We start from the raw sequence: 13,761 nt of genomic DNA on the forward strand, positions 1-13,761 counted from the left end.
TCCTCTTACTTGCACAAAAAAGTAAATCAGAAATATTTTCAATTTCTATACACACATAAGAGGAAGAGATACAGTGTTTATTTGTTTGCAATGTGAATTTGACAACAAGGTACCCATCAATTTATTATTCAACAAACTACAATCTTAAGGCCATGAAAACTTTATATAGGTGATAAGGTAAGAAATCATTCTGTACATAAGGGGAAGTGATACACTGCTTGTTTGTCTGCAATGTGAATATATAACAACAAGGTACAATCAATTTATTATTGCAACAAATTACAATCCTAATGCCAAAAACTTTAGATAGGCAATAAGGTAAGAAATCATTCTGTACTGTGTACATTGAAAGCAAGCCAGAATTTTAAGCACTGAAGGGTTTTGGTAACTCAAACCTTTTATACCAGGAAAAATCATTTGGGATGCTAGCTTTTGCATTTTTTAGATGATCAAGTTGCAGCAGGACATCCAGCAACTTAAGCATGGACCTGAAATTTTCAACACCCAAAGCAGCATCAAACTTATTAACACAATTCAACAAACTTTAAATTTATGGATGTTGAAACGCGTATTTAAGCTATCAAGGAACACTGAAATTTCATTATAAGAATCTAGAAAGATTTTGAGAAATTTGAAACGCCCAAATGAAAACTTCAGATCTTACTTATGCTTGCTATGATTTTTGTACACAATGTTTGAAATCCCTTCCACACAAATGAAAACTACACAGTTTTCAGCTTGAGAAATCATCATTGCAAAAAAAAGGCCTAAATTTTACTGCATATATCTCAGCTTTTCTGCAAGCAGTTCAGCAAGAAGAATCCACATGCAAGTAGAATTGGGGTATTAACAAATCATAGACCGTTATGTTGAATACTATGGAGCAATTGGATGCAAAAGAAGGGAGAAAACAACCGACTTTCGTTGATCAAAACTCCCACATGTTAGATTCCAATGTGAATGTAATATGACCTCATACAACTTGGTTGACAATGAATTTCGATGTGGTTTACTTGAGTTACAGTGTTTAAGTCAATGGTCAAACATTGTGTTGCAAGGTCCTTGGTGTGGGTAGCAAGAGGACTAACCACAAGGCTTACACATGGCAAATGTGTGGCACCCATGCTCGGACCGATGTGCAGTGTTCAGGGCAGATTTTTTATGTAAATGGGCCAATAATTTTCTTGCATGACATGTGGCACTGCCATGTCATCTGGGTTTGTGAAAATTGTAACTTTTTGCTACATAGATCTAGATTAATTTCTAGTTTCCATACTTATATACCTTTTGTTCTTCTCCTATTGTAATGTTACATAGAATCGCTCAAATATAAACAAGTGATACCAATCTCATGGCTTGCAAGAGGGACCACCTCTAAACCATTTGTATGAGCGTCTAATAGTTTCTTGGACATTCTTAGCCATACCCTTGATTTTGAGTCCACCCACAAGTATTGTTGTGGCAACTTGCCCCCTTGCATGACATACGTGATTCTTTCCGAGGCATATAAGGCTTTTTTTAATTAGAAAACACTGTTGTAGTGCCCACCGGAGGGTGTAGACCATAGTATAGACATATGCTCTCGACAATACATCTATCCACACATGCAGGCATGCGCGCATCCATTTAACAAAGGACTTACTACTAAGTTTATGTTGGCACTCCTAAGGTAAGGGTAGCCTCACCTGTGACAAAATTCTAGGCCGTCCCTTCACTATGTCACCAAACGATAGAAACGAATGTCTCCATCTAGAAACAACACTTAAGCTGCAATAGTATTGTGAAGTTTCAAACTTGTGAGAATGCAAATGTGTGCAATGCATGCAGAAATTGGACGCTTATTGGACCCTCCAATAGGGGAAGAGTGCCCTTGTATGAGTATTTGTTTCTGTTTTTGACCTATATGCAAGGTGGGAGATAGATGGCGGATGAATGCAAAGTGGTAGAGAGAAATGCTATGTTAGATTCACAATGAAGGGGGATACCCCTTCATTATTGTCCCTTGAGATCACTTGAGTTCCTTGTTTCCGTTTAGACCTACCCCTACCCTATGACCCATGCATTTACCAATGCACTCTAATGCACCCTTCCCTTTTCTATTGCCCCGTAGGACCTGGACATGTGGGTAAATATCTTTATTAATAAAAGTGTTACATGTCCAAATTTGGTGCCATCTAAAGCAATGGCTCCAGCTCGATGGCCCTATCTACTCAAATCCACCACCATAACAATTTGGTCGGTGTCCATCATAAATACAAATACATGTCACACCATCAAATTGGCCCATCATTGTAATAATGTTCTAATGTCTATAATTGGTGCATCATTGTAACAAAATGGCCTTTCCCTTGTCATGACACTGCCTCCTGCTTGAATGAGCAGAAGTCCTCTTCTAGATTATCTCGTCTCTTTCTCTTGCATACGCTTTCTCTTTACTTCCTCTTCATAATCTGTAATCATTCTTCTCTTGATAATACAAGATTTCTTTTAAATCAAAACTTAAATCTCATCTTCTTATTCCGGTTCCTCTTGATGTTAAATGTCCAAAAATACGTAAGTATCACTACAGTGTCTCTTCAACATCTCTTTGTGCTCGCATGAAGGATATGCTTCATGTGTCAGTTAACTGGTAATCTCAACTCTTATGCTCGGAAGCTCTCTTTTGAATACCATGATGTTGAAATCTCTTTTTAATACCCTGCTCAATAACCTATACATTTCCTCAACAAACTGGTCAGTCGTAAAAAAGATTCTCTCACCCAAATGTGTTATTGAAGTCGGTCAACATTGACCATAGATGATTTTCAAATGAAGAACTGCTTAGTCGAATTAGTCTTCACTTCTATAGATCATCAATCTATTATTTTAACTCTCCCATTTCTAGCTTATTCATCCTATAAGAAGCTCTACATGGAGGAGAGAATCCTTTCTTCTCTATACCTATTCTCTATCCATTCACAAATCCATACACCTACATAAGCTGTTGGCTGAATGGATAGCATTCACTATTGCTTCAATAGGCACAGTAGATTTCCGCGATGAGTAGGTAGAAGCCTCACCATCCTATTTGGATGCTTTAGCTTTCCCTTTCACAGAATTGCTCTTGGCAATTTTGAATAGAACATTTATACCATGCATGGCTTGGCTTATGTTTCTTACATCTGAAGCATTCACCTTCCTTAATCAGCCTTTTCTTTTCTTCCTCGGTCCTAGAAGACAATGGCACCCATCCAGGACGTGATTGTTGTTTCCATTCTGCACAATAGCCTTTCCCTTTCCCTTATTGAAGGGTTTTTGAGGATTGAACTTCCTCTCAGCTATTTCAGCCAATTAAGTGAGGTCTCTAAGAGCTATTGGGTTGAACACTTCAACCTCATACCTCACTTTCGGGCTTTGGGCTGCTAAATATTTCTTTCTTCTATCTTCCTCTCTTTTCAAGTAACTCTATCTTCTATCTTCCTCTCTTTTCAAGTAACTCTAGGGAGAGTTTCCAAAACCTAGCTGTAAATTCAGCATTACTCTCATTGTCGAATTGCCTAAAACTTTCCCAAAGGAAGGCCAATTCCTCTTCATGCCTTGGAGGCATGAACATGGCTTTCAGCTGCTCCACAATCTTAGCCCATTCAAGGATACGCTCTCTTCTCATTTGTAACAAAGACCACCACATCAAGGCATCGTTCTGTAGATGAAATGTGGCAAGAGCAAGCTTCTCTTAGCCCCTCTTGTCTTCATGGAAAAAATACAGCTCAAAAATGAGAATTTCATCCAATTAATGATTTTATCAGCCTCTCATGCTCCATCATATCTAGGAAATTTAATTCTCTCTCGTGGTTGCCACTTGACTCTTTTCAAAGGAGTATTCAAATCTTCATCTCCAAAATTTAAAACTCTCTTAGTCCCTAGTTTTGTCACTATGGACTGCTCAATCATGTTGCTAAGCTTATCAATGGGAGACTCCACTTCTCTTCTCCTCAAATTTGGATGATAATCCATGTGTGAGGGATTCTGAGCTAAGGGTGTTTAGGTGGACTCATTTCTCCCCTCATTTCCAAAGGAGAACTCTCTATCAAGATGTTCTTGTAGGGAAGATGAAGGTAATTATATTCGTGGGTTATCAAAATTAAGATGTGTAAGTCTCATCTAATCTATCCTTGTCAAAAGGAGGTGATGGTGTTCTTTCCCTCGAGTAATGGAGGAAAGGGGACAAGTTCCTTATTATATCTCCATTCGCCTTCCATTCTTTCATTTTACTAATAAAAGACAACAAATGACTTGCTGTAATTTCAAAATAGAGGTCTATTTTATTCTTAGAGAGTTGGTGGTACTTATCCGACTCCCGCTTCATTTGTGTTGCAAACAAGCTGAAATGTGCTCTTCTTCCTTCTCTTTTGGGCTCTTCTTCCTTGTTTTTATGCTGTAAACTAGTGCACTCACTTTGGGCTGCCTAAATTAATTAAATTGGAGACCATACACCATTAATGGGGGTACTTAGATCACCCACTTTAAACCTCATTCCAATCCGACTTCCCGTTAGGGAGAACCGGGGGGGAGGGTGGGAGGCTTTGTTTTCACGTTTTAAGGGTTCATTCACACAGGGGGAGTTACCCCATTAGGACACCTCATTCCCCGTCCAAAGAGCTAAAATTTCCAACAAAGCCCTTGTCTCAACACCTCCAAGTTGTTTGTGGGTAGAAATTTAGAATTTCAATGTTGTGCATGCAAAAATTGACAGATTCTCTTCTGTAATTCAGGATCAGAAATCTAGAATTTCAATGTTGTGCGTGCAAAAATTGACAGATTCTCTCCTGTAATTTGGGCTCTCAAGTTCTAGAATTGCATCACAAAACTTCCCTGCTTGGGTGAGCTAGTTTGTGCGTTCCTGGTGGGCCTCCTATTGCCCTAGGGCGTCCTCGCAGCGTTCACAAAGGCACCTCTTCTCGCGGGTTCTTCGCCAGTCACTCCTATAAGTCCCAACCATACATCAGCTTGCGCTTTTGCCCTTGTCCGTATGTTGTCAGCTCATCCCTGGTTAGTCACCTCTTTTCCCCTCCTCTCATCGATCTTCCCTTCTCGTCCCTGCTCTAATACCAAATGTGAAGTTTCAAACTTGTGAGAATGCAAATGTGCGCAATGCATGCAGAAATTCAATGCTTGTTGGGGCCCTCCAATAGAGGAAGAGCGCAGAGTATTTGCTTTTGTGTTGCAAGGTGGGAGAGAGATGGTGGATGAATGTAAAGTGGTAGAGAGAAATGCTACGTGAGATTCACAATGAAGGGGTATACCTGTCCCTTGACATTACTCAAGTTTCCTCTTCCCATCTAGACCTACCCCTAGCCTATGACCCATGCATTTACCATTCATTGCACTCTAATATGCCCTTCCCTTTTCTATTGCCCCCTACGACTTGGACATGTGGGTGCATCTCTTTATTAATAAAAAAGTGTTACATGTACCAACTGAAGTAGTGGCTACTCGACGGCCCTATCTACTTAGATGATCCAAAGCCATAACAATTTGGTCGGTGTCCATCATAAATAGAAATGTGTCACACCATCAAATTGGCGCATCATTGTACTAATGTTCTAATGCCTATCATTAACAACATGGCCATTTCCCTTGTCATGACAATATCACCAAAAAATCTCTACAAGCATCCTCTCAAGGGAAACAAGGTTTACCTATATGCATCAAGAAAACTCAAAAACCACGATTTCGCAAAGCATGATTGACCTTAGTTCACTACACCTACCAAGGCTCTAAATTGCATCCATGTACATGGTAGTTGGCCCAAAAAAGTATCAAAGATAAGGGATTTTACCTCTAAATCCTAAAAGTGAGCTTAGGCCATCCTAACATGGACAAAGCCAGGACCCACACCAACTTTCCTATGCTAATTCTCCTAGAAGCTCTCATGTGGACCCTAGGGCGGTAGAATTCTATCCCCACGTTGGTGAAGAAAGCCACAATGTCCAAAGTCCATCCTCTAAAGAGGATATCTCAGTCATGTTGGGCTCGAGATGCTGAAGACCATGCACTTTGTTTGCAAGATTCACAACCAATCCATTCGTGGCATGGCAAACTATCTAGGTGGGCTTGAGGCCCCTTGGTCGAGGATACACCATCGGTATCAAGAAAGTCCCCTACAGGCATATTCTCAACTCCACCTAGCTTGCCAATAGAGTTTCCAGCTGGTCTATATTTAGGCCGGATAGGGTAGGCGAAAGAGGACAATGTTACATCTATCCAATGGTGATAGAGATACAAGATGAGCACACGATACAACGATTGGCCTTTGCCTCTACTTGCTCGTAGAGCAATTCTGACCGCTCAAATGCCCATCTGAAAACCCTAACTACAGGTTTCTGATTTTGCGCCTACTGCCTCTTTTCGCCGCTCCCAGGTACTGCCTCTACCCTCTACCCACCTACCCACTTGCTGCAGCCTGCTCTACCCTCCTCTATCCTACTCTCCACTGCAGCTTCTCAATCGCGTTCTTCTTTTGCTTCCCGAGCTGCCCTTTCGACTTCTCGAGCACCCTGATCGCATTCTTCTTTTGCTTCCCGAGCCTCCCGATCGTGTTCTTCTTTTGCCGCCCGAGCTAGCCTTTCGTACTCTCTAGCGGCCTGCTCACAATCTTCCACATCTCCTGAAGCTGGGTCATACGGGTGAAGAGAGCCTCAGACAGTTGTTGTTGCATCTGCATCATAGCCTACAACATGGATGTCATGGCAGACATGGAAGTGCCAACAGGGTTCTGTGGTGGGGTGGTGGTGGTGGTTGAGGCACTGAACCCTCCCCCCCTGTGTTGGACTGCTCACTCGTGCTCATGGTGTCCTTACTGGATCTTGTCTGGACCATAAACGATGGGTTGTCCCTGATTGGTGGTGGTTGAGGCACTGAACCCTCCCCCCCTGTGTTGGACTGCTCACTGGTGCTCATGGTGTCCTTACCGGATCTTGTCTGGACCATAAACGATGGGGGTTGTCCCTGATTGACCGAAACCTCTTGATTCCTGGAAAAAAAAAATCTCTCTCTACTACAAGCCGCAAGATGTAAAGACCTACGGGACAAGACGTGAGCCGGCCTGATGCACGATGGTTTAAGGGAGGAAACGGCTAATGAAGTATGGTACTACCACTAGTCTGGGGTAGGGACAAAATATAAAAATAGACACCCCTAGAAACCCCTCTATCTCGGGAAAGAATCTGAAGCTCTGATACCAATGTAGCAGGAGATAGACTATCCTCACTCTCTCTCCTTCTCAACACTAATTGCAACTAACAAATGATGTACTCAATACACAAGTGATGCTGTGGACACTTGTGTTGTGGACGTGAGCAAGAGAATCAGAGGGAGAGAAGTGTAGTGGACTTCAGAAGAGGAATATATAACTGAAATGTATGAATGCCCAGAGGGCCGAATACAACTGTATGGAGGGGCTGAAACCCTCAACTGCAAAACTGGAAAAGACTAAGCTAACCAGAGGAGGTCAATCCTCACTAGTTCTTGGAGAGGCTGAGGCATCTTGCTGGTCTGCTGTGGGGAAGCCTAGCTACTGCTGCTCTGAACGATGGCGGAGAGCACCGTTCCTATTGCTCCGACCTCCATGGGGCCTCTCACCCACCACCCCTCTTCGGAAATATAAAACCAATACAACCTGCCAGCCCTGAACTCACCTCCCTACCTCTGATTGGTCCAACTGAAGCTACGAAAACCGTCAGGGTCTAGCTCCTTCATCTCCACAAGGGACTTTTTCAAAACAGAGCTCATCCTAGGCATCCCACTCTAAACCGCCCAGAACTGCCCCCGTGAGAGTGATCCTCCCTACTTTCCATCACATTCTAGTCCCCCTCCAACAACCAGTGCCCTTCCCCCACATAGGCACCCAAAGATCTCCAGCAAGCTACTCTTTCCTTGGAAGAGTTAGGGGCATAAATACTTGCCACATTGAACAGAAACCCTCCCTGAGAAATCTGCACTCCAATAAACCACCCTTCTCAACTCCTCCCTACATCGTGGGGACCTAGGCCAGTTTGCACTAGCACCGCTGATCCTCCCTCCCCCCTTACCAGTGAGTTAACAAAGGTTTGGAATCCTAATTGACCTAAAGCAAACCACCATCCATCCTCACAGCCACACTTGACTTCTTGAAGCAAGACTACTTTCGGTTTGGCTTTCCTAATAACCTGCAGGCAAGCTTTTTGTTTCACCTTACTGCAGCACCCCCTCACGTTCCAACGAAAGACTTTAAGGCCCGAGACATTCTCCTTGCTTCCCCTAATCATAGACGAATTAATTAATGAGGGCCTTGCAAGCATCCTTAAAAAAATTAAATTTGTTGTCCCTTGTAGATGTTCTTGCCACCTCCTTGATTGACTTTGACAGTGCTTTGGGCCTCGCGACTTGGCCTCCTTGAGGAGCCTCGTCCTGCATGCCAATCTGCTTGCTCTTTTATTCGAACACTCTTTTACGGTGGTTAGCTTCAGGCATCTCAACTGCCTTGGTGCCCCCATCGTCTTGCATGGCCTATGTGTTAGGAGTCTCTGCTTCCATATCAATGGGTTCACCCTTCGAGAGGGCTTCCACCGATGTATTGGACGTATCGGGGTGATGAGAGATTTGTGTCCGCGCCCCTTCCAATGCTTGGATCATCATCGTTAGGTGCCTTATTAGTCCTTCCTTTCTTCCCCACTGTCCACCAAGATTCTCCACCTGTGGGAGGCGTCTGATCATCACCATCCGTCTTATTGTCTTTCAAATTCTTGGACACCAAGTCAGCCTTGGGCATTGATTCATGAAGAGGGGATGAGAAGTGAAGGCCAAGGGGAATGCTTTTATAGGCCCCCTTGGGCCTCAAACTGCCGACCAGGCAGCTTTCTGCCCACCGACCAGAGTGCTCCTGTTCACCGACCTGCTGCTGCTGCTGATGTGGCAGCTGACTGTTGGAAAGGTCACCTCCCCATCTGTAAGCCCCCATATGAGGAGAGCATGGGGGAGGTAGACCAGGGGATATTAGGGCTGCCACATGGGCAGCACACAGTCTGCCATGTGGGCAGCTGTCAAAGCAGGAATCCAAGGGCCTACAGAAGAGGCGCACAGGTGGCGGCATAGGCAGGCAAGAGGCGCCTGCATGGCGGGCTGTCTGGCAAAAGAGATGGTGCAGAAGGGCGGGGCAGACCAGATTAGGTTGGCCACATGGAGGCCAGGTGGAGCAGCAAATGGGGCTGCTAGTGGGCAGTGGCATGCCTTATATAGGGCTGGGCCCTTGCCTTAATTGGAGGGCCAAAGACCCTAGAAGTTTGGGCCAAAGGGCCCCGGTTTTAGAGCCCTTAAAGGGCTGGACCAGCAGCAGACTGGTCGGCCAGTATGAAGCTGGCTGGTCGGTTTTTTTGTCAGTCCCCTTTGGGGCCTATAAAAGGAGAGGCCTCAGGCCTCATTTCATATCCAACAGTTCAGCAAAAGCAGGAGCAGACAGGAGCAGCCAGAAGCCACTCCCTTGGGCCTCACACTGGGGGTGAAAGAGAGTGGAAGGTGAGCTGCAGACTGAGTTCCCTAGAGGCTGGACCTTGGCTGTCTTCTAGGGCAGCAAGGTGTTGTGATCATCATATCTTCTGGAGCAGCCATTCACAAGCAGGTTGGAGCAGTGGAACAGCTATCTTGGGGCCTACATTCAGGAGGACCAAGGGGACCTGTGTGCTGCAGACAAAGCTTGGCAGGGGCTGCCCACCTAGGCTGATTCACAGGCAGTAAGGTGGAGAAGAACACGCTAGACAGAAAGTCTACAGGCGCTTGAGCCCGGGCTCGAGTCTAGAGATAGCCAGCAGATAGGAGAAGTACCTTGTGGTAAGATCAAAGGACCACACCATTGGTGGGACTCCGGATCTCTCTCTTTTGTATTGTGTCCATAGTTTTGGACGGAAATATAGTATTTTGGTGGTTTCTCTATCTGGCTGGTTCATTGTCTATTGATGAGTCTACACATCTATTTTATGCACATAAGTTAAGAAGTTTGTGATTCCAAACCCCACACGCACACTATGTGAGCTCCTGGGCATTACTATCAGTCTTCCGCTGTGCGTACCCTCTGTTGGGTAATTTTCTAACACTGACCTGCTGATGTCATTGCTGACGTGATGCCCTGCTGACATGGCCCCCTGCTGACATGGTGGCTGCGCTTGTACCTTCTGCTGAGTTGGCTGCTGCTTGCGTGGCAGTCCACGTGGCAGCCAGCTGACATGGCTGCCTGCTGAGGATGCCCCTGACAGCAAGCAACCTCCCTCTCTGTTTTCTAACACTATCAAGTGCTCTACATTAAAGGCTGAAAAATTTTACCTATCTGTCAGCGTTTTAGACATTATTTTTTGCAAATTTCAGTATAGCAGACATATGCACATCATATTTTGACACCTCAAGTGGAATTTTCCAGCACAGCAGACATATGCACATCATATCTTGTACATTCTGAGTAGCAAAAAACATTAGACAATTGACACATTTATAACTTTTCTTAACCTTTCGAAACTACTCCAAAAAGTTCCACATGTTTTGCGACGACACTGCATCTTTCAGAAGGCAACATTTCACAATTTTCTAAGACAATCACAATTTTCAGTTCTTTGAAAAGAGCCTCATAACAAACTTGAATCTTTTGTTGCAACAATTAAGGAAACCACAAAGACACTATTTGATAGTATCTGAAGGCAATTCTCAGCACTTAAGAAAGGTCACAAATGCACTGAAATATATCCTGAAATAATGCATTTGCACTTGAATTCATTCTGAATTATGTCAAATGTGTGAAAAAAGTAGTTATACCACATGTGTGTAATTGTAGGACCATTTATTCTTCTTTCGGGGCGAGAGAACCGTTGCATGTCGATCGCTAACTGTTCATTTGATGAGCCACTTGGTAAGTCCCAGGAGGTGTAAGTTTCTGATCCAGGGAGTGTAGTACAAAGCAACCATAATTTTGTATGAGCAAGAGCTCTTACTTTGGATGCCGCTGATGCTTGCCACTGCTGAATTCCACGAAGCCGACTTATTTCCAAGTCCAGCACTTGGTAAGTTTCCAAATAGAGGTCAGCTTGGCTTTGTTTCATAGAATCTGGTAGCTGTACACATAAGAGGACAGGCAGTTTGCTTACTTCTCCAATAGTGGCAGCAACTCAAAACAACAACAAAAAACAGTCTTGCCAAAGAGCGAACTGCCTCCTTATATTACCTTCAAATCTCACTAGTACCATTCCTGCAGAACACACTAGGGATGGAGGAAAATAGAAAGGAAGGAGTAAAGTCCTGGAAGGAGTTTTTTTTTGTAGCAGGGCAAGGGAGGCAGAGAGGGAAGGGACAAGGCAGTATTTGTGCTTGGTCAGAATTACAAAGACTATCAATGTGAAAATGGGAACCCCTACATTGGTAAGTTGTAGACAATCTGGAAGGCCAATCTTCGCATAAAACAGCCATCGCGTGGGAGGCAGGGTGCTTTAAAGCGAACGAACATCAGTAAGCAAGAAGCAATGTCCAAAAGCCGCAATCCAGATATGTTGGCATCTGGGGAGTCGGAACTCCAAGTACACCCTCGTCAAAAAATGTCCATCTGATTATGCAAGAGGCACACTGCACAACTGTTGTGCCTATTAATAAAACTTATGTCTTCAAGGTGAAAGCAGTAAGTCACCAAATGAGACATGACTATTCATGAACAGTCATGTCAATTGCATAACTCGTCCCTTTAGTAAACTGTTATATCCCTGTAAGTGATGCTCTAGAGGTTCAAGGAATTGTGATAAAAAATATCACTCTTTTCATTAACGTTGTACACCCAAAGAACAAGTATTTCTCTGTTTTCCTTCTGCCAAAATTTTGCTCAGTACAAATTTGAAGTTTTCATTAGAAAATAGAAAAATTTATTCAAGACTTAATTAAAAGAATAAACAGTTCGCTTCACCAATAGTTCATGATATAGATGCAAAAAGGAAAGAGGTGCGTTATCTTTATAATATCTATAAAATATGATTTTCTAATTCAACTTAAGCTCACACAGATACATTGATCTTGTTCTGGCACCTGTGGAAGAGCTTTGACACAACTTCTATAGGTGTAAAGAACAGCAACCATTTCTCTGCCCTCCTGAACAAGTAGATTCTGCGTAACATGTTACAGAAAAGAAGATAATTCAGGCTAGAGCATTTTGGAAATACCTATGACACCTATAACAAGCAAGCCTGGGCATCCAAAAAAAAGATCAGAATACTTTTTTGAGAAGTTTACTAGACTTTACATTCAACCAAAAATATCATTAATGAAAAACTACACACCAATTGGTTTATTGACTTTGTATCCTCAGTCAATGAAAGTCGATAAGCAGGAACATCCTCATAATCTGTCCATCAAAAAAATAGCTTAATCAATTATATGGTAAATTCTACAGTAAATTTATCTGAGGCCCGGATTTGATTGTTGTCTAGAAAGATATAGGAAAAGCATTCCAAATAAACACCACAAATCTGAAGAAACTAAAATTTTGGCCAAAAGTGTTAGCATTTACAATTTTTGCCTGTAGGTATTATCTGTTCTTTATTGGAACCGATCCAGACCATACATTGTATCCAAGCCCCACCCATTTCAAGTCTACACTTGCAGTTTCCCCCACAATTATTAGCGTTGCACAATAAAAGAGCATATGCTGTTTTTGAAAAAAATGTCATGTGCAGTTCATGTGCTGTTGCTGCAGCCCTCTGCCATGCAGACCTGCTGTCATCCATCGCGGCTGGTTCTGCTCCACTTTCAGATGCAGCAGTCCTCTAAACACCAGTTGGGTGCGCAATGTCCTGCACCAGGTAATCCTACCTTGCCATGTACCCTGACCCCTTGTCCTCCTCATATAGGGGCTCACACGTGGGTCAGTGACACTTCTAGCACCTGGTCCAACAACCATGCGTCTAATTAGATGCTCTAATTGCTCTTTGCAAAGAGCCTTGGTAAAAACGTCGGAGATGTTCTCTACCATCAGATAGTACAGGCAGAGTTTGCACCCCTCTCCAAGTTGATGCCATTTTTCAGACAGTGACTCTCCTCCACAGAGTTTGGGACCTACCTCGATAGAGACTTCCGAGGCTGGCACTAGAGTCCTCCATACGACTATCTGAGAGTGGGGCAGGTACAACATGGTTTGCACGCGTCACCGCATGGTTTGCCATTCACGGCATTCAGATGGATCGGCTTCCCCCGTTTCAGTATAGCATGGATGCACCACCCGAGTCGATCCCACGAGATGAGATTAACCGCATCATACGGTTAGATCTCCTCCAGCTCCACACATCTCGCACTTGGGGGGGGGGGGGAGGGCTAGGAGTTCCTCACCAAGACCCAGCTCTACTATGACCACTTTCTAAGAGTATCGGAAGATGGGCTCATCATCAGACCTCAGTATCTCGAGGACAGAGGAGTCTCACACGCACTGAGGATTGCCATCGGACAGATGCGGGTTTCATCCCATCAGCTGAGGATCGAGACACGGAGAGCTGCACGCATACCTAGAGAGCAGCGGACTTGCAAGTTGTGCACGATGGGGGCGGTCGAGACAAAGGAGCACTTTCTATGTGTCTACCCAGCCTACTATGAGATCCAAGGGCGCTACCAATGCCTTTTTCAGGAGGGGTACGGATTTGGCCCACTCTCACGACTGATCCACTTCCAGGACTAGGTCTGTATTGGGCTCTACCTGATGGAGATGCGACGACATAGGGAGATACTACTATG

At 43.9% G+C, this 13,761-nt stretch overlaps 1 protein-coding gene across 2 annotated transcripts in view; it reads right to left on the reverse strand.

The window, feature by feature from the left end:
* Window positions 1–13,761, reverse strand: part of PIR121 (transcription activator) — a 312,434-nt gene that overhangs the window by 252,474 nt on the left and 46,199 nt on the right. The window contains exons 3-7 of one of the 2 annotated variants that reach the window (XM_087382159.1): window positions 12,318–12,382; window positions 12,067–12,144; window positions 10,992–11,111; window positions 10,816–10,886; window positions 396–488 (exon numbers count right to left, since the gene is read on the reverse strand). In XM_087382159.1, the coding sequence (XP_087238285.1) occupies window positions 396–488; window positions 10,816–10,886; window positions 10,992–11,111; window positions 12,067–12,144; window positions 12,318–12,382 (427 nt within the window). Of the gene's footprint in view, window positions 1–395; window positions 489–10,815; window positions 10,887–10,991; window positions 11,112–12,039; window positions 12,145–12,317; window positions 12,383–13,761 lie in introns of both variants that reach the window. The other variant, XM_087382158.1, reaches the window with a different exon arrangement.

This window comes from Dipteris shenzhenensis, chromosome 12 (assembly GCF_047967505.1).
Source record: "Dipteris shenzhenensis isolate YYH24624 ecotype China chromosome 12, Dip_SZ_1.0, whole genome shotgun sequence".
Taxonomy (NCBI): Eukaryota; Viridiplantae; Streptophyta; class Polypodiopsida; order Gleicheniales; family Dipteridaceae; genus Dipteris; species Dipteris shenzhenensis.